This window comes from Anomalospiza imberbis, chromosome 2 (assembly GCF_031753505.1).
Source record: "Anomalospiza imberbis isolate Cuckoo-Finch-1a 21T00152 chromosome 2, ASM3175350v1, whole genome shotgun sequence".
Lineage (NCBI taxonomy): Eukaryota > Metazoa > Chordata > Aves > Passeriformes > Viduidae > Anomalospiza > Anomalospiza imberbis.
Window position 1 is genome coordinate 21,739,095 of NC_089682.1, and position 25,034 is coordinate 21,764,128.

The 25,034-nt window shown below is 36.2% G+C and overlaps 1 protein-coding gene across 5 annotated transcripts in view; it reads right to left on the minus strand.

The window, feature by feature from the left end:
- Positions 1-25,034, minus strand: part of STS (steroid sulfatase) — a 110,155-nt gene that overhangs the window by 65,859 nt on the left and 19,262 nt on the right. For all 5 annotated transcript variants that reach the window (XM_068180110.1, XM_068180111.1, XM_068180112.1 and 2 more), the window contains 4 exons: positions 19,774-19,926; positions 17,948-18,069; positions 14,923-15,045; positions 8,940-9,363 (listed from right to left, as the gene is read on the minus strand). In XM_068180110.1, the coding sequence (XP_068036211.1) occupies positions 8,940-9,363; positions 14,923-15,045; positions 17,948-18,069; positions 19,774-19,919 (815 nt within the window). In that variant the 5' untranslated portion in view covers positions 19,920-19,926. The remainder of the gene's footprint in view (positions 1-8,939; positions 9,364-14,922; positions 15,046-17,947; positions 18,070-19,773; positions 19,927-25,034) is intronic.

Sequence of the window (25,034 nt, forward strand, 5' to 3'; positions counted from 1 at the left end):
GCTGTGAAAGCACAGCTCAAACAAGTACTTCTCCTTATGCATTATTTATACTACTTTACTTAAAATTGTGCCATACTAGCCAAATTTACTGCTATATGCTCTAACAGCACTTGCAGTACATTACATATATTGTAAATATCAGCTGAACCACAAAAGCACTACCCACAATACTTGTCTGGATCTCACCTTAACGCACCCAGCTAATTGCAGACTACTTTTAGTTTACCATATTTTCCTTCACCAAACTGTGGTGGATAATACCTGTGATTCACATCAACATCAAATGGAGACCATGTGTTTCCTCAAGCAGTTGGTTCATCCACCCTTTAAAGAGGGGAGCCCCAAGACAGACATGATCATAAAAAACACTTCTTTAACAAAAAAATCCTAACATTTAGAACTTGAAAACAAAGTTTTTTAGTAGAAGATATTAATCTGATATCAATACTTTCCTCTTGAAGAAAAATAATTAAGTTTAATCTAATATATTCATGATTCATTTTTCTCCCTCTCCTTGGTTGAATCTGTTTTTTCCCAAGTTGCATGGTTAAACTTTTTTTCTACTGGCATATGCAGTAGTAAAAACAGAATGGGAAATTTTTATCCATATTACTCACTTGATGAGTGTGTTTCTGATGGGGACTTTTTCTTCATTAAAAAATTCTCATTTTTTAGGAAACCCAGAAGAAAAACAACATCCTTCATGTGGAAAATTAATAAAAATATTTTAATTCTCTTATGAACATTTGTGCATCAATACTGTATTACTTTTTAATATAAAGTACTGATCCAAAAAATTTAAGACATGTTTTTCATAAAAGATACACTTTCTACTAAGTTGTTTGTTGTTATCTGAAAGGTCATATATGTGAGAAATTTTCACAATTTTAACAACAAATAACAAGAGATCCCTGAATCAATTAAAAAGGCTGAAAATGTCATCAATTGATGTAAAAAAAAGACATATACTTAAAAGTTACTTATTTAATATATAAATAAATGTAATACTGACCTGCCACTAGAGAACTTTACTGCAAGGCAGATGATTTTTTTTTTTTAAACTTGCATTTTTTAATGCCTGGGATTATTGTAGATTTTTTCCTTAAACACGGTTCACTGAATTGACATTAATATACAAATTCTAGGGTAAAACATCACAAAAAATTATTTTGTACTTTTAACACTGCAGGCTATATTTAGTTTTCACGCAAACTACCTTGTTCTAATGCCATAGAGACACTGTATTCTCATAACTGCCTACTTGCTTTGCTAAAAGTATCAATAGCTTCCATTACAAATGTTATATTCAAGACATAATAATTCAAGTTTATTTTGTTTGTTCAACTTAGAAAGATCTAACTTTCATGAAGAGTCATCAAATCAATGACTGATATGGAAGGGCACTACATCATTCTCTTTTTTCCAACTAAAATTGACAGCTTTTGACTGACAGCTTGCTGTTGAGTGGAAAAGTGTCTCACCTATTAATACTCTATAGAAGATCAGAGGCAGCTATTTATCTCCTGCCAAAACACTTTGAGGAGAATCATGACTAAATACCTTTACTCTGACCTTGAAAATGGAATGACAATACCAGTTAGTAGGCGGGAGAGAAATTTGACAATAACAGCTTAACTCCTGAACCACTTCAAAAAACAGCTCTTTCAAAAATGCATTTCCACTATCTTTTACACAGCCCAACATAGAGAATCTCCTTTTCAAAAGATTTGAGATTCTTTATCATTACATGAGTCACACAGTTTTTTCAATTTATTGAGTAGCTAGAGAGATTACATACATCTGACATAAGATATTCTTCAGGGTGTTTTTAATGGATCTTGAAAACATCTTAAGGTATCATATTGCTGTTGACTCGTCCACATTCCAAAGTACTGGGTTCTTCTTTTTTATGGTAAGGTGCCTTTATACTATTCAAGGATTCAGCTCAGACTTGAGCTGTAAAAAACAGCTGTAAAGTGTGTGACAGAGCAATTAAAACTAATCTGACTTTGTGTTTCAAACACAAGTCTTTTAACTTTTTTCCTGCAAAACTGCTCTAAATGCTTGCTGCTTTGAAAACTCCTTGGGCAATTATTTGCTTTTCTGTGCAGTTAAGTGCCACAGTTGACACAAGGCAGAGAAGGAACACCCAGAGGTGCCTGGACATGCTCAGGAGTTTGGTCCATGAGAATTTAATGAATTTCAACAAGGCCAGGTGCAAAGGCCTGCACCTGTGTCATGTCAATCCAAAGCACAAATGCAGGCTGGATGAAGAATGGATTGGGAGCAGATCTGAGAAGGACTTGGGGGTGTTGGTTGACAAGAAGCTCCATATTAGCTGGCAAAATATGTGCTTGCAGCCCATAAAGCCAACTGTATCCAGAGCCTCAACAAAACCAGCATGACCAGCAGGTAATTCTTGAACACTTCCAGGGACGGGGCATCTGCAACTGCTCTACCTGTTCCAGTACTTCACAGCCCTTGGAGTAATAAATTTCTTCATAACACCTAATCTAAACCTGCCCCCTTTCAGTTTAAAACTATCACCTGTCACTATCTGTCCTTACAAAAATTCCCTCTCCCTCCTTTTAAAAGCCTCCTCAAGGTACTGGAAGGCTGCAGTGAGGTCTTTCTCGAGCCTTCTCTTCTCCATGCTGAACAACTTCAGCTTTTTCAGCCTGTCCTCATAAGAAAGGAGTTTCATCCCATTGATCATCTTGATCCTCCTCTGGACCCACTGTAAGAGGTCCACATCTTTCCTGCGCTGAGCACCTCACACCTAGTTGCAGTACTCTAGGTGAAGAAACACTGTGTCAACACAGGCAGATAGAAACATAGCATTTCCTTTCCAGTAATTTTCCTTTTACTAAAAAAGTTCTTATTCAGTATCCCCCTAGTGCATAAATTAATTAGTGCTTATTCCCCATGGATGCCTCCTCTACTTCCAGATTAGATCACCAGTAAGACACTGCTCTTTGTGATAGCACTGGATGAATGAACTTCATTAAATCTTCTTGTTCCTGAAGGAGGAAAAGCTAAATTTTGGCTTAGTTATACTGAAGCAGGACTGTTCTACATGCTGGATTTTGTTTTGTTCTGACTGCTAACTGTGCTAAAATTCTTGTTAGTCTGAATGAATTTATGAATGAATGTTTCTGTCCTGTCTTTTGAAATACACACCTTCAAACACAGATGTCATATTTTCATTTTTTTTTCAAAATCAGAAAGAGAACTGCAGACCACTGGAGGATAACTTATAAGAACCATGAAAGGTGTTGAAAATGTAACAAAGAGAGGGGGGAAAATGTAAATATATAGAAAATCTGACTCCTCCTAGTAAATATTAAAAATAGAATTTGTTACCACTGTATTTGTATTTTTTGATATAATTCTTCTTTGCCAATAGACAAGATGCTTCTACTTTTCCAATTTCATGCCTTCATTGCTTCCTTTAAATACTTAAGGTAACAATTCACATATATGTTTTTATTTCCTTTCTAGATAACCCTTTTTCTCCCTCTCCTAAAGAATTTTTGTAAGCATGGATTAAAAAAAAATATCTTCTAGTACAAATTAAACTCATTACTAAACCCTCTCATCCACAAAGCTTTGGAGTCCAGTATAGAGATCTACTTCTGTTTTAGAAGTGTTCCATTGACCAGTCTGCCACTCATTGCAGAACTAGTGAGGATCCTAATCATTCTTAAATGATCTAAAGATTTGGTAAAGCCCTATATGAACCCACACCTTCTTCCTGTTACCTTCTTGTTCAAAAGGCATAATCAGAGGTCTGAGAGAAAAGGCATGAAGATCCAGTAGAGTTGCTACAGCTTATAAGTTATTACATTTTTTTAATATACGTGCACATATACATTATATGTATACGGAGATACACAAATTCTTCTCTATAATTTATATTTTGCTGTAAACTATAAGGAATATTCTTGTAGGATTCATAAAAACATTGGATTTGAGAACTGTAACTTCAGTACAACATGACAACTGCTTGATCTTACGACCTAGTGATATGTGGAAAAACCCTAAACCACAGTCTGCTACAGTAGATAACAGGTGTTGCAACAGTGTTTCAGGGACTAAAATAGAATAAATAAAGAGAAAATTTATAATTTATTCACTGTTATAAAATTTTGAACATTACGCTTATGCAATCTATGACTAGTAAAACTAGGCAAGAAGATTCTCCAAATCCACCTTCACCACAGCTTCTAAATATAATCATGATAGCATTTAAATACTGTTTTCCAGAAACTAGATTTCATTAGACTTTTAAAAAAATATTATTATTATTACTTGTGATCAGGTATAGAAATTTCTCAGAGAGGTATTCTGTGTCACAGAGTGGTATTTTTGTGTTGTTAATTTCTGATATGCTAGAAAACAGAACCTGGCATATTGCAACATTGGATTTTCTGTGCAGCTGGTCATTGAAAGGCATGCTGAAGATGTATGAGTGACAACCACATTGAATTTAACATGAAATAAGTAGCATCCATTTGACTTTCAAATACATTGTAATACCAAGAGAGGATTCTGTCAGGTTTACGACATGTAAACACACTTCTTCTCAGGAAAAAGCAATTAGAATTAACATACACAGAGCTGACCTGCCCCCTTACAATTAGGGTAAGCAACTAAACTACTACCTGTTTTCACACACCAGATCTGACACTTGTAATTGCTTACATTCTTCTTCAGTGCTGTTTTTGGGCATTGAATTTTGTATTTGCTCTCTTTCAGACTATTAAAGAACAAACAAAAATTGTAATATGCATGCACAGGACTAAGGAAGGTAAAATACAATAACACCTTTCCAAAAACCAGACCAAAGTAAGCACAACAGCACATAGCTGTACACTTTGGAGACATTATAAGACTTTAAAAATACAAATTCTAATGATTATATAGAATCACAGGCCAAAATCGGCCATCCAGCAGTCTGAGGTAGTAGCTCTGGAAGACCCCTCTCCTTATTTTGCGGAGGAGAGGAGACTCCCTCTCCCTATCACAAACTCTCATTTTGTGGTCTCTGTGCCCAAACAGCCTCCAGCCACCACAGCACCCACCAGTCTTTCTCTGTTCACAGAGAGCAGGTCCAGCAGGGCTCCTCCCCAGGCTGGTTCACTCATCAGCTATGTCAAGAAGTTGTCTTCCATACACCCCGAGAACCACTTAAACAGTTTCCTGTCCACTGCACTGCATTTCCATCTCTGGTAAGCTGAAGTCCCCCACATGAACAAAGGCCAGGAACTGTGAGACTTCTCCCAGCTGCTTACAGAATATTTTGTCTTCCTCTTCATCCTGTCTGGGTGGTTCATGACATACTCCAACCTTGGTATCTACCTTGTTGGCCTATCTCCTGATTCTTACCCATAAACACTCAAACTTATCATTACCATCATTAAGCTTTGGATAATCAAAACACTCCTTAACACAAAGGTCTACCCCATAGCCTCTCCTTCTTTGCCTATTCCTTCTGAAGGATTAGATGTTTATATAAGTCACAAAACTGAAAATTACTGAGAAACAGCTAGAAAAGAGAATGTCTGGAAGCCCATCATCTGAACTCTGAAGAACTTCTAGAGGTAATAAACTTCTAGAGGCAATAGGCAAATAAACTTATATAGATAAAACATGGAAAAATTAATATATATTCATATACATTGCATATAAATATAGCATTAACAAAGCTTTATAGGAAATATCAGTGCTGGTGAAGATTGGAGCTTCATCACATATTTATTGTATAGTTATTTAACCAACTAAAAGACACATGATACCTGAGGAGTTTTAGTTTGATGATGAAATCTGTATTCAGACCCAGGTAAGGTGAAAGCTTGAATTCTTTAACTTCCGGATTGTTTGCACTCAGGTATAATTGTAGACTAGGATTAACAGTGTACATGACTGAGTTTGCTGCTTAACGTGTCAGCTAAAGAAAAGGAGACTGTGTGACAAATTCAGTGTTCAAACATATGGCTAAAGGGCTGAAAGAACTGGAATGACAAGAATGCTGTTATGCACTGTGACTTTGAAAAACCTTGTGGCCCTTCACTTCTGCAACCTGGTTATCTCTTAGCGGCCATTCACCTACAAATGGCCAAAGTTCAGTGGATTAGTCATAAAAGCAATGGTCTACTGGTGCTCTGGAGTTAATAGGTATGAACTCTATCATGTCAGAACTAGTGTGTCAAAGCAAATATTGGTTTTGTTGCTCACAGTACTACATGGGGCAGATCAGTTCAGTGAATATTAATTCAATTAGTCATATCCCCAGGAGTAAGGTTTACGGTCATATACTTTGCATGTGCATTCATTAAAGGGCACAGTTAAGATTGCTCAAATGCTCTAATTGCTTCTCAATACTTTAACATGTTTGGATATTCTCTAATATAACACTGACTATGAAGAGTCTGGGTTATAATTCTCACTGTAATTGCAGCACTCCTGTAACAAAGTTTGTTGTAAATTATGAATATGTGTTATTAACCTTGACTGCAATTTAACATCAGTGTTGTCTGAAAACTACACTGACATTTGGGGCCAAGTAGCTAAATGATGTAAAGCCACTTACCTCTAGCTGGGTCAAAAAAGCTATGCTGACTTAGATTATACATTATTTTGTCAGCTCTAAACACTGGGGTCAAAAAACAACACAACTACATGGTAACACTGTGCACATTACACATATTAATACAGTTAAAAGAGTAACTAGCTTTCTACCATTGATTTCCATCTTGAACTCACCTACTTTGAGACAACCATTTTATTGTCATGGCATTGAATTTAGTGAAACATTCATAGATACCCAAAACAATATCACTACAGGCATTTTATATACTTGTAAATAGTGGAAGAATATACCAATATATAGTTAATGTACTTCAGAGTCTTTTGAAATCACCAAACGCTTGGTCACTAAGCATGTAATCTCTCAACAATTTTCAAACATGTTTGGTCGTGTGTTTGTAATAACAAAGTACTTCACCATTAAATTAGTTACAATCTGAGAAGGCATCTTTATAACTATCCCTATCACCAAGAGGAAATAAAGATGGTTTAGTTAATTTATAAATACTTATGAAAATGTTGATTGTTGGAAAGACTTACTCATTTAAGGAAATTTGTTATAAAAAACATTTTTTCAGTATAATGTGTAGAAATGGCCACATCAAATATTCATAAGGATGGAAATTATAAAAAATTGCAGTATGAGATCAAGATTTTAGATAAATATTTTTTCTTGCTAACAGTTAGAAGCCGCTGTACTGTACATTCATTAAGTCTACGAAATTTAGCTGCAGATTCGTGGTACGTGTTTTCATCCAGCAATGACACCATTTGCATGTATTCACAGAAACTATGCTACATACTTTAAAGACTAGTAATTCAGGGATGTAGAATAGAAATTCAGGATAATAGTAATTCTATATCTTAGAATATGATTTTACCTTGATTTATTTTTAGTATTTTTTAAAATGCTGCAAATTGTGTCAAAAGAGGTGGAGAAAAATACATACACATATTTTTTTCCAGAAGTTAAATTGATTAAATATTTTTTCTGTAAATATATTTATTTCTTTTTTAGAACATACAAATGTATACTTTTTTCACTTAATCCCATTAAGAGCCCTTTGATGACAAATACAGCAAAGTAACTAACAGCAAAAATGAACCACAATTTGGGTTTTGTAAACCCAATGTTCAGGTGGCCCAATGTGATGGCTATTAAAAACAGTTTTCAAAACACTCATTTGTTTCAAAGAATCACAGAATACAGAATGGATAAAGTTGGAAGGGACAACAGTAGGATCATCTGGTCCAACCTCCTTCAGGGTCATCCAAGAGAACATGGTACAGGATTATGTCCAGACAGCTCTTAAATACCTCCAGTGAGGGAGACCACAAAATCCCTCTGGTTAACTATTCCAGGGCACTGTCACCTGCACAGGAAAGAAGTTTGTACTCATATTCAGCTGGAACTTCCTGTGCATCAGTTTCTGCCCATTGCCTCTTGTCCTATTGCTTGGCACTACTGAGCAGAGCCTGGCTCTGTTTTCTTGACACTTCCCTGCAAATACTTATGTACAGTGACAAGGTTTTCTCTCAGTTGTCTCTTCTTGAGGCTGAACAGGCCCAGATATCTCAGCTTTTCCTCATAAGAGAGATGCTTCAGTCCCTTAATCAACTTTATTGCTCTCTGCTGGACCTGCTCCAGGAGCTCTGCATCTCTCTTGTCCTCAGGATCCCAGAGCTGGACACAACATTTCAGATGTGGCATCACCAGGGCTGAGCAGAGGGGCAGGATCACCTCCCTGCTGGCAATGCTCTCCCTAATGCACCCCAGAATCCCACTTGCCTTCTTAGCCCCCAGGACACACTGCTGGCTCATGGACAGATGGCTGTCCACCAGCAGCCTGTCCTGGTGCCTGGGGTTATTCTGTCCCAGGTGTAGAAGCTAGCACCCTGATTTCTGAAAATCAAATCTTTTCAAAATTACTGTTATAAAAGTGGAGTAATCTAAAATGCCAGTATCTTAAAAAATTAGCCATTTGAATGCATTTTAATGGATGCATCAACTCAATGATGAAGAACATCCATTCCAGAAAAGTAATGAATTATGACTCTGCATTGTGCTTTCACAGATTTAAGTCACACCACAGAAGATTTTTCATACTTCAAGTAACACAAAATTCTTAAGAATAAAACGTTTCCCTTTTTATGGAGAAATAATTAACATACCTGATAGGAGGAAACCAAACAGTCATTCTTATCAATAAGATTAACTTCAGTCATCTTTTAAAGGGAAAAAAAATTACAATCATATATAATGACATATTCCTTGTGCCCACCAGCTTATTTTCAGAAGCACTGTCATTATGAGATGCCAATGTTAACTTACGAAACACTTAGAAACCTACCTTTCAATAAACTGCATGGCTTCTTTTGTCAGCCTCTGAGTAAGGTTCTCATAGGACAGTGGCTGCTGGATAATCTGATGGTCCCTCATTAAAAAGCAGTTTAGTTGTCGAAAATGATAGAAGAAAAAAATCAAAACCACAAGTGAAATTGTGATTATTAACAAGAAGTAACCCAATGCTTGGAAGGGTACTTTGAGAAGACCAGTGTACTGCACTACTACCAAAGACATGAGGGCGATTCCAGTGATTTGGATTGGGATGACAAGGCCTTTCTGAACTCCTTTTAAAAATACACTGCCTTGGCCGGGTTTGCAGTCTCTAAAATTGGTCACGGGAAGGCCATAAAAGTAATCAAATCCATGACTGAGGGGGTGGTGACAGAAGTCATTACTGCTTTCACAGTTCATCCCAAGATGCCACTTTCCTAAAAAGAGAGAAGGACAGGGAGTATTTTTGTAGTTAAATCATCAAACTTGCTTTTAATTTTCATTACTTCAAACATGAAAACATCACTATCTGACTGATATCCCCCTGCTCCCAGAATTTACTGTGTGGATCCCTATTTTCTATTTAAACTTTCTTTATGCCTCCATCAAAGATTTTTTTTTCATGTCTCCCTCTTCATCTCAATTAGAAATAGCTTAACATGGCTGCTGCTGAAGACAATTAAATTCTGAGTGGGCTAGCAGGTCATTGAATAGCAACAGAGTCCTGACAGCTAACTTTGGAAATTAAGCATGTGTAGTTGTCATAGGAAAATACTGTTTTGTAGCAGCTACTGATTGAAGAGGAAGAACAAATATGGAAGTACAAAATATCTTTTCTGAAGCTTTTCGGGCAAGTAATTTGACTAGTAAAAAAAAAGACAAAGAATAAGAAAACAGTAACAAATAGAAAATAAAGCAAGAATAGGAAAATTATTAAAGCATTTATTATTTAAATGATTGCAAAATCTCTGAAATTGCCAATATCCCTCAAGATACACATATATATATATAGTAAGGCCAATTATTTTGTATTTATATATTTCATAGATATAAATAAAAAACAACAGAAACAAGTAAATTACTGTCAAATACTATGTCTCACAGCATTTTGTACGACTAGGAAATCACTCTAATTCTGCAATTATGTTGGACACTGTCTGACATCAGAAACCACTGAGCCTGATTTGCATTATACTAATATAATCTATATTCATGCTGATTATGATAAGTATCTAGATAATTCATTCTATGACTCAGCTACAACCTCTTACCACATGCTTATGCATTGCTTAGCACAACAGACCTAATTGGTAGCTGTTATTTGAATCAAAATGCATAATTATAAAAAAATTCAAATTCAGTTAAGCTTATTGAGATGGATTATGGATAGAGCTATGCCTTTGCTCTCAGCAAGAAAATGTGCTGAATATTTTAAAAAGCATGCTGACCTTGACAAAACAGATGACATTATATACTGCTGGGACAAACTTTATTTATTTTTCTGAATCAAACACCTAAACATGACCAGCATAATTCAGGTGTTATGATTGCAAAATAATAAACAAGAAAATCTACAAACCCAGTAAGTCTTCATTCTCAAAAGTTACCCCAAAGAAATGTGAAATATTTGTTTCAGAGAATTCAGAATACTAATGGCAGTAAATGCAAAACAGAAAAAAAGCATATACAAAGTTTTCCCCTTTTTCAAACCATCCCAGCTTTAACACATCTATATGAGAGTCAAACGGTCCTGAACACCTCCTCCTGGGTCTCCAGAACAGCATATTCATCCTGCACTTTTTCATTTGGCTGTGACAAATGCAGGTAGTGCAGTACCAAAGAAGGTGAACATGGTGATCAGTTCTGCTTTTAAAAAATTTAGCAAATTAGCTAGGTGTTCTTATTTCTCTTCCACAAATAACAGAACTGAGAATGGATGAGAATGTCATCAACAGGATGAGAATGTCATATGCCAAAGTTTGTCTGTCAGCAAAGGTGGAGAAAAAGCTCAAAATGTTGAATCTGAGTGCTCAGTTGAGTCCAGTTGCCCTCATATATCTCCTGATGGTCTTAAGTTAAAAATAACTTTTGTATATCATCAAAGCAGGTGTAAAACACTTTCAGGTCTGCCAGTGAAATGAATGCCTTTACACCTTTCTCATTCCATTCAGAACTTTTCTCTGTCAGATGCCCTCTCACCTGAGGAGGTATTCTGCTGGTGGTATTCTGAACAGAATGGTTCTGGTCATTATTTTTGACATGGTCCAGTAAAAATTATTGTGGTCAATTAAAAAAACAAGCAGCACTATTGTACTGAAATTTCAGAAGTTATAATGGTACTATAAAGTGCTAGGTAAGGGTGGAACTCTGATTTTCATTTCCAGCACCCAAAGATGCAGATTTTTGAAAAGAAATGCTTCAATTTTTCTCTTATGTTTGAATGAGTGTCTTAATGGAATAATCATAAAGCCAGAGTGAGAATGAAACTACTGTCATCAAGTTAGATAAGTGATTTAAAGGTAGAGGCTTATAATCAGGAACATAAATGTTCTTCAGGCTTCAATTTTATTTTTTTTTGCTCTTACATGTTAATCTCAAAGCACCTATAATTCAGTAAGAAAATATGAAAAAGAAACTCAAACAAATTAAGTATACCTTCAAGGTCACTTATGTAGTGGATTTTTTAACTGGATCTCAACTACAATCCAGGATAGAAAAACCTTGCAATAACAAATTAGAGCAGGGGGAAAGATAAGTTCTATTTTTATCGAAAGGGCTTCTTTAGCAAGCACAACAAATTGTTCAATGTCAAGACAAACTTGGGCCTCAGAAAAATATTTGTTGAGAAGCAACTTAAGCCAAAGCAGAGACCAAGTTAGCAGGAAAAGCAACAGAAGCCCCAGCTCAAATTATATCGGGACTTGTGAGAGAATGACACAACTGCCATTCTCAAATGGCTGGGGAGATAGAAGGTTTTGATAGATCCTGCACTACTCTGAAAAAGCATGTGATGGCTGGGTCCACAATACATGTTTTGTTTCACTCCTTGTGACAATAACCCCTGCCTTGAGCTAGTGCTTGAACAGATTACTGTAATGTGCTTTAGATTCTGGGGCCCTTCTGAATCTGAGAGCAATGCAAAATGCTCTCATCTCTTTGCCAAGTGATGCTTCATAGAATGGACACTTCACACAAGCGTCATAAGCATTTCAACAGATTCTACCAAGCTTTTGAGTGAAATTTATGCTGTTAATTGTAAATTATGAGTACTGTAATAATTTGAGACCTAGGCTTTTTTCCATCTCCATCAGCCACAATTAAGACTTCTGCAGAGCGAAAGCAATGCAATGAAAGGCAAGTGGAAGTGAGAGGCAAGCCCTATTTAGCCAATAAATTTCACTTGAAAGTCCATTTTTCAAAATGAAGAATCCTGAGGACACTACAGAAATCCATGTTTCCCCAGTATTTTTCCCTCAGATTGTGGAAAAGGGAGCAAAGTGGTTTTGGTACAAAGACTGATTTTTATATAATGACATAGTTCTTTTTGAATGATTTTTTGCTTTTCAGGTAAAAGACAAGATACAAGATGTGGAGCAAGATGCAAACAGAAATATTTTACTGTTTAATTCTTAGAAAATATAGTACATAGCAAAATTTACAAAAAGTATATGTGCATATGGTATTAACATGGACAGATTTTAGGCTGTTTTAAAAATAACTGTTGTAATATCTCCACTCTATAGACTCAGTCAATCTCAGACACTTTACTACTGTGATGCTCAAACAATTATAATACTTAATTCTGAAAGAAATAAGTCCCAGCTATCAATTAGTATTTTAGCTTTGGAGATAAGCTACATAGGTGGATTTTAAACTTCTCTGGCTGCTGGACAACACACTGGAGAGCAACAATGAGGAAAAATTAACCTTTACTCAACTGTAATTGAGTATAGCAGTCGTTAAAATACTATCTATCAAATTTAAGGGAAATTTTTGCATTATGAATAGCTACTTCCAACAAAACATCAGCATTTCTTCCCGCTGGTGAAATTTTCTACGTATTCTATGCATCTGGTTTTTTTGATAGAACTTCATTTTGTTGCAGATCTGATTGTGTACTTTTGTGACAGATCTATGGGTTGTCACCTTCTTTATGTCACAGGGGAAAACAATGAGGTAGAAAAGTATATCTATAAAGTAGATTAATAGATAAAATATATTTGGGACATATCAAACAAAAGAAATCAATTTTTCAGGGAAAAAAAAAAAGGAAACAAAAATGCACCCAGGGAAGAAAAATAATGTCCTGAGAGAGGAGATTGACAAAAAAGATAGAAATGACACTACAGGCTTGAGGATCAGAAAGGCTTCAAATTACCCTTATGCCAATCCATCATTGGTGCAGGATTTGACAATTAATTCTTTGGGAACTGCTGAGTTAAATTGAACCAAGCAAAGACTCCCCGACCTAGACCAATATGATGTGGTAAGAACACCAGCAAAAGCAGAAAATGTACTGGTTGTGAATCAGTCTTCAAACTAGATTGCCAATCTAATCTTCAAATCTACATAATTTTTCTTTCTGTCATTTACATATGCTTTATCCCTAATTTTAATGCACTTCTTGATTTTTAGAAACCTTCATTATACTCTAAGGATATGGTAATATTACATTTTATGGTCTTATAGCTATCACTCAGGCCACTTGGAAGAATTGTTCATTAAGCATCATGGAGAGAACTTCTGGAGATCTAAGTGGCAAGCTGTCATGTTGCAGCAAAAGTAGTTAAAAAAAGAACATTAACTGGGTCAGCTCCAGAAAATGAGTTGTATTACTGTGCTTGTTACAAACAGGAAAAAACCCAGTCTTTAACTGAATATGGAGAAATAGAAATCAAGTCCACAAAGAACATGACAAATTATGAATGGCTTTTTTGTGCTATGGTTCAAATACACCTACATTAAATAAATTTCTGATAAGAATTTCTGGTTTTCTACTTTCATTCTTTCAGGATATCATGGTATTTTATTCTTCATAAGACTGGGGTATAGCTAAGTAGGATTTTTAGTTAGAACGCTGACACTGGTTTATCTACATAATACAGATGTTTTTTGATCAGTGCCGTGAATTGTTAGCCTTGCTAAACAGCCTGGTTTTTACTCGCAAAATTGCAAGTTTCTGTTTCATTTAAAAAACAAATTGCGTGCATCCTTCATCTAATTTAATTTAGTAATATTCCAGTATGATGTTCTCTGCACAACTATTCCCTGGCAATTCCAGTAAAGAAACACATTATATAATACAATAATACAAGTTGAACTTCTCAAGATTCTTCTAAAATATAAGCAGTGGCCAAATTAAGAAAAAAAAATTCAGAAAACTTTAATGTTATACTTTTATGACATTATTTCCAATTCTACTTAATATTAACCTAGTATGATTTCTTTTGCCCATCACTGGATATTTATGCTGCAATCAGCTGTCTGAACTATCTTCATAATGAGAGAGAAATATATTTTCATATGAAATATCTACCAAATAATATGAAAATTTTCCTAGAAACATCCATTTCTGTCTGATGACTAAGATGGTAGCCCAGGTACAGTGTTATTTACTTTGTGAGTATTTAAACACTGGTGAAATTAAAACAACCACAGCACTGACTTGTGTGATCAACACACATTGTCTCTCTGATGTAATCTAACTCCTATTTATACTGAAAATTTTTCAAGAGCTTGACTAATTTTCAGTTTGTTCATCATGTTTCTTCAGTACCTTGCAAAATGAGACTATAACTACACAAGTGAATTAGACATACTTACCTGACTAGTGTTTCACACAGGCATGGGAATGTGCTCAGCTTTGTTGCAGAAAAATAAATTCATTATGCTGTGGGAGAGAAAAGCTTAATGCAGGCCCTTAAAAGCCTATATGGGAAGCTAATGTTCTTTTCGTTGAAATGAAAGAAAACAGTGCTGCACATCTGCAATTTTACCTATTAGAGCTGTTGCATAACCTTTCTGCTTCAGGAGTTTGGAAAAAGTTATTTCTTCAGAAGGAAGTCCCCCAGAAGAGGCAGAAAATAAGAAGACACCAACTCGTGAAAAGGCAGCCATTCCTAAATACAATAAAAATGAATGAGACTCGGATAATACAAAGAAAGAATTTCCATTCATTAGTTCTGCATGCACTTTTTTGCCTTAGGTGCTATCAGTTAAATGACATATTACAATCAGACACTAAGTGTTGCAAGTGGAAGATCATCCATTTAGCCAAGTGAGGTCTTTCCTGTATTGACATCAGCAACAGACAAGGAGAAAAAAATTCTGAGCTTATAACCATGGGGCCAGCCATCACATAAACAGCTGCAGCCCCTTCTGTATATTTTCTAAGGTATAGCAACATTTTAAGAAGTTGAGCTTGCATAATTTATTTTTCTTGTACACAGAGAGGGAAGGAAGATGAGGACTGAGATCATTCCCAAGTTCTACTTTGAGAATTTCCTCTGTTCTCATATGTGGTTTTCTACAAGCCTTTCAGGTTTTTTGAGAGAAGGTATATTGAAATAGGGCAGTCTTAAAGCTGAGCATGTAAATATCATGAGGTCAGAAAGAGCAAGAGGGAATCTGATCCTGTAAATAGAGTGGCTTGAGCTGTCAGCATTAATGGGGTGCTCCAGTGGCATGAAGACACATCATCCAATGTACACTGACTGAGTGAGTGCACTAAAAGAGCATCAGGTACTGGCTAACAAGACAACATCTAAATAAGGCACAGTAATTTCTATATGCTAAGAGTCTGAGAAACACAAATGAGCTTACAAAGTGCTCTCAGGATGAGGAACTTGAGAGCTCAGGTTCATGAAAATTAGATTACTAGGATTCCAGATGAGAGCTGGCAATGAAAATAGACAGTAAGAACAGAGAATATCTATGCAAATCTGTGCAGATGTATCTTCAGGAAGTCTAAATTATGCAACTGGATGATTACAGTGCCCAAGCTACGTGACTGATGTAGACAACCAGAATCCTCCCTCAGATATCCCTTGTGGTTACATGAGAAAATGACTCGTTAGACTGGTTTATTAAAGAAAGCCCAACCTGCCCTTCAAATGCTGACTTCAGTTTTTCACCCCAGATAGTTTTGCTGATCAATACTTCAGATAGCTTTAGTAATATATGTATCTATATTTTACTTATTTATATTTATTTTTACGTATTTCAAGCTCTTGTAACTGAAATCAATGTAATTCTGTTACTTTACTGATAACTTTATCAGAATGAAAGTACAGAAGCATGATTTCTTTTTTTTTCCTCATTATCTTTCTCTAAGCTTGTGTCTTATCCAATACAGCATTTTGGAATCTTTTTCTTCAGCTCTAGTAGAAGGAGATTTATATTTCTAACATTTTTTCCACATCATGATTCTAGTGTCATCTATAATAACCCTTTACTAGTTCTTCACTGGTATTTGGAAGCAATCCATATTTAGAAATTTTGGAACTCAAGTGAGACAAAGTTCAATTTTTGTACCTACATGGAAATGATTAAGTATGTCTGAGAGCTGATCAGTGAAGAAAAAAATTAGTTCAAGTCCTAATTTTTCAGAAATAAGAACAAGCAACATAATGGAAAGTGACCTCTGACTTTACCTACAGTAAATATTAATAGCAATATATCTGCAACAGGTATATAAAATTTTCCTTTGCAGATGAATGTAATGGAAAATGTAGAAAGTTATATTAGCTGGCACTTTTGCAGAAGCTTGTTACTTGATTTGAGTGAGCACGAACGTATCAAGTAGGCTCCAGAGTCTTGCTTTGCTTTCATTCCCAGAAGCAAGGACAGGATGTTTTATCACTAATGAACAAGTGATCTGATTAATGTATAATGATCCTTGCTAAAAATGATGTTAAGGGAATGTTAAAGTTGCATGGCTAAGCACTGAGAGGCTCAGTCCCAGCACACTAAAATAAACAGACTAGATCTTCATGGACTCAAATAGGTTTTGGATCAGGTACTTTAAAAGTAAGGGAAATTAAATGCATGTATTCACAGGATACTTAATGCTGTGTATGGGTAGATATGAAATAAAAATAACACTTCAAATAGATGAGAGATTTTTTGCTCTCTTCTCTCCAGTTTTCAGGGCAACTTGAGTACCTTAATGAACTGTCCTGTCCCTACCTCCCCCCTACAAAAAGAAAAAAATAAAACATAAAAAAGAAAAAAAAAAACAAAAAAAATACAAACCTGAGAAGTATTTACATGTCTGAGAAGTATTTACATTGGGTTCTTTTACTGAGTCTTTCTAGCTGCATCTCTGTGGTGTTCAATATTTGGGCTACCCACCAACATAGTGGGAGCAGCCTGAATGCAACTGTGGAGGCAGGCAAAGAGCCTGGGATCGTTGAATAGTGGAGTAATTTCACAGAATCACACAGAATACACAGAATCACACAGAATCACACAGAATCACAAGATATACTTAGTTGGAAGGGACCTACAGGGATCATTGAATTCAAAATCCAGCCCTGCTCAGGACATCCTCAGGAGTCACACCATGTGCCCCAAAGTATTGTCCAAACACTTCTTGAACAGTCAGGTTTGGTGCACACAGCACTTGAGGTGAGGTCACCCTAGCACAGAGCAGTTCTGGACAATCCCCTCCCTTGCCTGGCTGGCGATGTTGTGCCTGATTGAGTCCAGGACATGGCTGGCATTAAATAACCACAGTCAGACTGCTTTGTTGCTATTAAAACAAAAAAAATATATACTCACTAAAAAAACTTTATCTTTGTGTCAACTCTTCTGAAATGTGAAAATTCCCCATATATATGGAACATTTCTAATGTAGACCAAGTCTGCTGAGCCTGATCAGTCACTGAAAGGATTGATAATTTACCATTACTTAATCTGGTAATGACAAACAAATCAAGGAAGGCCAGACAAAATACCTGCATACAGTTTACTGTAAATAAAATAAAATATTTATATATAAATAAAGCGATGGGATTTTACCTGATCTTATAGGATATCTCCCTGTCAGGAAAGCTGCCCTGCTTGGAGTACAAAGTGGGGATGCTGCTATATGCTGAGTAAGTGTCACTCCTTCCTCTGCTAGCCTGTCAATATTAGGAGTTCTGGAAAAACACAAGCAGATGAAAAAAAAAAAGATGGTTATTTGGATACAGGCATGGCAAGAACAAGGCATCTGAAGCAAGAACTACCAGGAAAATACAGTTAAAATTTACTGTATGTAAATTATCAAAAGCATGGTGGGGTTGCAATTCCAAATAATATAATGTCAAATATTTTTACATTAGGTGTCTGAACAGAGACACTGTAATATTGCATTAAAAATCTTTTTCTCCACTTTCTTCTATTCTTCACAGCCAGTGTTAAGCTGCAACATCTAGACATATAGTATTGCAACCCTTTTTAATGTGTTCCTTAACTAGAACTGCAATTTTAAAACCTTTTTGCTTCAGTAATGAGGGTAAGAAAGACTAGAGAAAGGTTGTGCTTCCTTGCTCCCTACTTGGTGCCTCCTCAGTCTCTCTCCAGCAAAAGCTTTTTGGAGTAGGGATAATGTCATGTGGTGCTATAAGCTATTAGAAGAGATTCAAATGAGTATGACTCTGTGTTATGCTCTATATTAATAATATCTACATGTCTGTCATGATTATGTCTGCTATATTAGACCCAGGGGCACAACTTAGCTTCCATATCTGTATGGGAGACTTGTCTCTGACCTGGCTCATCATGCAGATTAAAATTGGATCCTGCAGGAAGAAATCCTGTGTCCTTGGTTCTACAGATAAAAATTACTAATGCAGACTGGCCAGCAGCTGCAGCATGGTCTAATAGCTCTCTGACCCTGAAGATTAATGACCGTGACCTCAAGGCACACTAGTGCTCCCATCATCTAAGTCTGAATAGTCAGAAACATTAAATTTCCAATGGAATTATTTTCTATCTGTAAAGTCACCTACTGATAACAATCGCTAAGATGAAAATTCATCATATTCCAAAAATCTAATTCCGAATTCTCTCAGCAGAGAATATAGATCCTGGGGTAGTTCTGGTGCGTGTGAGGGGAGTGATCCAAGCATCAGTGTTCTATATATTTTCCCTTGTTTAAAACCAGAAGCTGTAACTTGATTTGCATTTTTTTCTGAGTTATGAGAAGATTTTACTTCTAACATCAGCAGGAAAAAGAGCATTTAACATTTGACAGATGGTGCTTTTAGTCTGAATGTTTGATTTAACTTTGCCAAAAACTTTGCACCTCTGAAACACAATAGCTGGATATCACTTGCTTTGTTTACACAACCATCCCATCTAAGCTGGTAGCAAGAAACATCCCAGGGCACACTGGTGCATTATTCAAGTATATTAACATTTGTTTTAATTAATAGATTGGCTACTGTATGAAGATAAATTAAGGGCAAATACCAGCTCTTTATTTCAAATTAGTTAGCAACAAGCTTGTCCCAAATCACGAGTGCTTCAAAATACATTTAATTCATAGTACTTGTGTCGTGTACATTCTAGAAGAAAATTGTTGATTATACTTTAGTTCTCTAGAGATACCTTACTTGGTTGGTTGCTCAATCCTCTGTTTATAATGCAACTTTTTCAGCAGGATAAGTGTATTACCTAAGTCTTTTGTCAAGAAAGGAAAAAAATAAAGATTGAATATTCATATCTCTAGAAAAGTTATTAACTTTGGTTACTCATAAAAAAACCTAATCACACCTCTGAATGTGATTTTAAATTTTTAATTTTAAAAATCCATTGAAAATTATGTATAAAGCTATGGCTCCACCAAATTATCATCCTACCTTAAGGTTCTGTTCCCATAACATCCCAGGTCTCCAATACCAAGATCATCAGCCATCAGTAGAATTATATTAGGCTTTGAAACACTGTGTGTTTTGATACTGTTTATGGCACACTGGCAAATTATTAGACGTAAAAGGAGCCCCATCTTCTTCCTGGTGTGTAAGAACAGGTGGAAAATATAATAAATAGATGGTTAATCAAATTTATTCTTATTAGTATGCTTTGCATAGTAAAAGAAAAAAAGAAAGATTGAATGCTTTTAGATGGTGCTTTTTTTCTTGGAAGTTTTTTAAAGCATTTTTTCTCTTAAACTTCTAAAAAAATAAAAATGCATATTTTAGTATATGGCTAATTTTTCCTACCACTCCTTTACACAGATGCAGCCTTTAAATAAAGACAAATAAAGAACTAGGCACAACATCAGTGTCAATTTTGCAAATACAAATGCACTATATAGCAATAAATCATAAGAGCTAACAATGCTTGGGGTTTTTTTCTCTTTTTTTTGTGTTTGCTTTTTTTTCTCTTGTTTTGTTTTTTTTTGTTTGTTTGTTTGTTTGTTTTTCCCAACTACAAATGTTATTTGAGGAACACAGAATCCGAAATAATTTAGGACCTAAACCTCCAAGACTCACTGAAGAAAAAAAAGTTAATCAATTCCACTAATGAAGTAAATTACAGAATTTCTCTTCAACAATTTCTCTTTTCAAAAAACCCCAGCCGAACTTTCAAGAAAGGAATAAATACTATGGAAAAGATGGTGAAGAGATACACTATGAAATTATTGTACCGAGTGTTTAAGAAAATGCTCTTCACAAACATTACAAATACCAGGGTCTATAGCAAAATCAATTAAAAATATTTTATATCATATCACAATGTTCTATAAAGAATGCCCATGCCATATCCAACCTAAAACAGGAAGAAGGATGTATTGTACACAATACGACACACCATTATACGCTTTTATAGTAAAAGAAGAGGATTTGCAGATGTGCATGATATGAATGCTGTTTTACCTTCATCATAACTTGTTGTGTCCCTGTGTTAAACTGCATTGACCATGCCCTGGCTGAAACTGAGTGCCTTCAGGCTGTAGTGGACTGTGCCAGGCACACACACTAAAAAGAACAGAGACTCTCTTCTGTCTCTTAGGAAGATTCCCATCTTTTCTGGATGCAGGCAGGCTTTTTAAAATACAGGCGAGGCCTGAGTCACACCTGTACTCTGCATTATTCTCGGACAGGAAGTGGAAGAAAACAGGACTACGGTAGAAATTTCTAAGTGAAAGAGTAAAAAAAGGAGGTAGAGACAATAATTTCCCGAGAGAATGGGGATAACTGGTCAAGAAAGAAAAATCTTGTAAATCAGTGAGTTATGGTAGATAATGTAACTGAAGAGAAGATAAAGAAGTCAAGACTGAAAGACCTGCTACAAAGACACTAGACATTAAGGGAGACATTCACAAAGAAATGGGTGGGTAAAATTATTTGTAGAGGAGACAAAATAGGCAGAACTAGAAGATTTTACTCTGACATTAATAGCAAGAATGGAAGTTGGTAACCATCTGGAATGAGAATTGCAAGGAGAAATGAGGGGAAATGGCACAGTAGTAAAGAAACTGGAAGGGATGACAGTGTACAGGAAAACAAAACTGAGGAACAGAGGTGAGAGAGAACTGGGAATGTCTGAGAGGAAAGAGCTGAGGAGTTATGACTGCGGTCAATGAAGAGAACTGATTAGAAAGAACCTGGGAAGATAAGATTTGGGACTAACATAAGTGAGAAGAGATCAGAATAGTAGGGATCAACCAAAACAGATTGGGACTTCTGATTCCCAAATTAATTATTGCTGTTCTGTCAGAAAGTATAGGTACAAAGATGGCTTTAACTCTTTTAGTATGTTAGCTAGTTTTTTATTGTTTAAGGTACATTTTATAAGCACTTTGGTGATCATAGTTCTGGCTTACTTCAGCCAGAAGTCTCTAAAGATCCCAGCCTTATCACTGCAGTATACTGTTCTTTTGTTTATCCCATGGAAAGAAATCTACTTCATTTCAGACATGGAAAATAAATACACAAACTGTAAGTCTAAAAGAACAAATGCATTTCTGCATAGGATACATCTAATTCATCCTTCATCAAATAACCATACTAACTAAGCTGTGTAGCTTCTACTGTGGTGCAGACTTACCTTTCTTCTCTGACAGGATAAACAAAAGTGATTTGCTTCCCATGCATTCCAAGAGAACAATTAACACCTAAAATGACCCGAGGACAGAACAAACTGCAGCCAGATCTTATGTTCCTACTCTTATGTTCAGACTGCAAAGCTCTCAAAGGCCAATGGCAATGGGCATGTTGAAAAAGGAAACATTATATGTTGGTCACATTATGTAGAGAGTTGCATGGAAGCTTGCAAGACCAGCAGAAGGTAGCCTCATTTAATACCTCCATTTCTCATTTTGTAAATCAGACAAAAGGTTATTGAATGTTGTCTCTGATACAATACTGCTGGTACTTCTCTACTCTGAAGGAATATCTATAGATACTCTCACACATTGAGCTATTTGCCTTCGCCTGATATCATGTCCCTGAAGTGAAATCAACAAGGAAACAGGGAAAAAAAATAATCCAAACAACTATGATTTCTCTGGTGTACTCCTTCTGCAGCAGATTTTCATGTGTCATGAAAGGATGTGCATAGAAAGCAAGAAAAATCAGATGGATGAAATTGAGTGGAACAGACAACAACAAAGAAATTCAAAGGAGCTAAAAGGGAAGGACGTGAGAAGAATGAAGCTCTGAGAATGCTGAGGGCTGTCTGCATTACACCAGGGTTTCTCCTGGTGAAAACACAGGCATGTGTAGACCTAACAGAAAAATGATAACACAAAATGAGATGAAGCTTCCAGCTAACTAATGTTTCCTCTCTGTCCAGAGCAAATTCAAATGCTTAAGAAAAGATTTAAAGCAATCTGGCAAAAAATTATTTTACTAGCACAGCCTTTTAGCTTTTGGCAGTCAGTATTAAAGGCATTTTGGAGAGGAGAACATTGTAATGAATATCTCTCCATGGATCTTTTAACCTTCATGGATTTGTTACAGTGTATTTTAAATAGATTGACTTGTGGTTCGGTTTAGTTTCTTGCATTGAAACAATTTGATTTTACTTTTTCAGTTCTGTGACACTCTTTAGATGTTCCTTCAGTAGGCATCAGCTTTGAAGGCTTGTTTTTCACATTCATATGGCATAATTTTTCCTTCTTTTTTGCATGTGGGGCATGTAAGTGCAAGTTTAAACCTCTGCTTCGCTTTCCCCATGATATAATAGAACTAAAATTAGCTTCTTCCTTTCTAAGGTGCCTGATAAGTTGAATAGATTCAAGAGGTGCTTAATCTCCTATAAAAATAGCCACGTAAGAATTTGTATTTCACATATTCTATTTCAACCTACAATACTTAAATCACTGTATAGGAACCTATTGACATAAATACATATGCACACAGATATGTCAATATGCACGTATATACATGTATGTGGGAGCATTTACAAATGTCCTACTTTTTCTACATATGTCCAAATTGCATTTTTGGGATTCTAATACATATTTTCTATTAGTATTAAAAAAAAACTAAAGTATAACTATGTTAGAATAAATGAATGAAAGAAAAGCCCCAAACAGATACACTCCACTATTTCACCAAACACTTATTTTAAGTTTTTATTTGCAAAAATGCTGGTCAAAGACTTTTTTTTTCCCATCAGGATAACTGACTTAAGATATGGCTGTCATAGAATTATAGAATGTCGTAAGTTGGGGACCCACAAGGATCACCAAAGTCCACCTCCTGGCCTTGCACAGGACATCCCCAAGAGCCACACCATGTGACTATTAGCATTATCCAAACACTTCCTGAAATTGTCAGGCTTGATGCTATGACCACTTCCTTGGGGAGCCTGTTCCAGTGCCCAACCACCCTCTTTGTGAAGGCCTTTTCTCTAATATCCAACATAAACCTTCCCTGGCACAGCTTCAGGCCATTCTCTTGAGTTTTGTCACTGATCACCAAAGAGAAGAGATCAGTGCCTGCTCCTACTCTTACCCTCATGAGGAAGTTGTAACTGCAGTGAGGTTTGCCCTCAGTCTCCCCTTCTGCAGGACGAACAAACCAAGTGATCTCAGTCACTCCTCAGACAGCTTCTCCTCAAGGCCCTTCACCGTCTTTGTTGCCGTCTTTGTTTTTTTGTCCTTTGTTAGGACTCTCTCTAATAGTTTAATGTGTTCCTTATACTGTGGCACCCAAAACTGCCCCCAGCACTCAAGATGGGGCCGCCCCAGCTCAGCGCAGAGCAGGACAATCCCCTCCCTTGCCCAGATGGCCATGCTGTCCCTGATGCCCCCCAGGAAAGGGTTGTCCCTCTTGGCTGCCAGGGCACTGCTGACTCATGTTCATCTTGCCACTGACCAGGACCCCCAGGTCCCTTTCCTGGCACTGCATTCCAGCTTCTCATTCCCCAGTCTGTCCATACATCCAGGGCTGTACCATCCTTATTGAACTTCATATGGTTGGTGATTGCCCTGTCCTCTAATTTGTTGAGGTCTCTGACTTCAAAGCAGTGAACAGCTCCTTCCAGTTTAGCATCATTGGCAAGCTTATTTAGTATACTTTCCAGTCCTGCATTGTTTATAAAGATGTTGAAGAGTACTGGGCCTACAATGGAACCCTGTGGAACCCCACTAGTAACAGGTCACCAGTCACTCCATACCCTGTAACCCCTTGCACCCGACCCATGAGCCAGCTGCTCACCCGTCACACGATGTGTTTAAACAGCTGCGTGCTGGATAATCTTCTGACTACTACAGATACATGCATCTTTACAAGAACAATTAGATGAAAGTCTTTCAAACATCTCTTCCCAACTGAATCATCTCAGCATTTTTATTAACTTTGATTAAGCAATTTATCAGCAAACTACTCTTTTAATGTAACAGAACCCTTGGAGAAAATGCTTAATATACTTTATCCTTGAAGGTACGGTATTTTCTGATGAAATAAGCAACATTTAAAGATATTGACCTCATTAAAAAAATGCTGTGTTATCCTTAAGCAGTATGCAAAAAAAGAAAAAAAAATTACCTTGCTTAACTTAATGCTCAAACTCCAGAAATTTCTCAAAAGTCATTAAAAAATCACAATGTAAATAAACTAGAGAAAGCCCTGCCCTCCATAAGGTTCTGCTGAGAAAATTCTTCAGC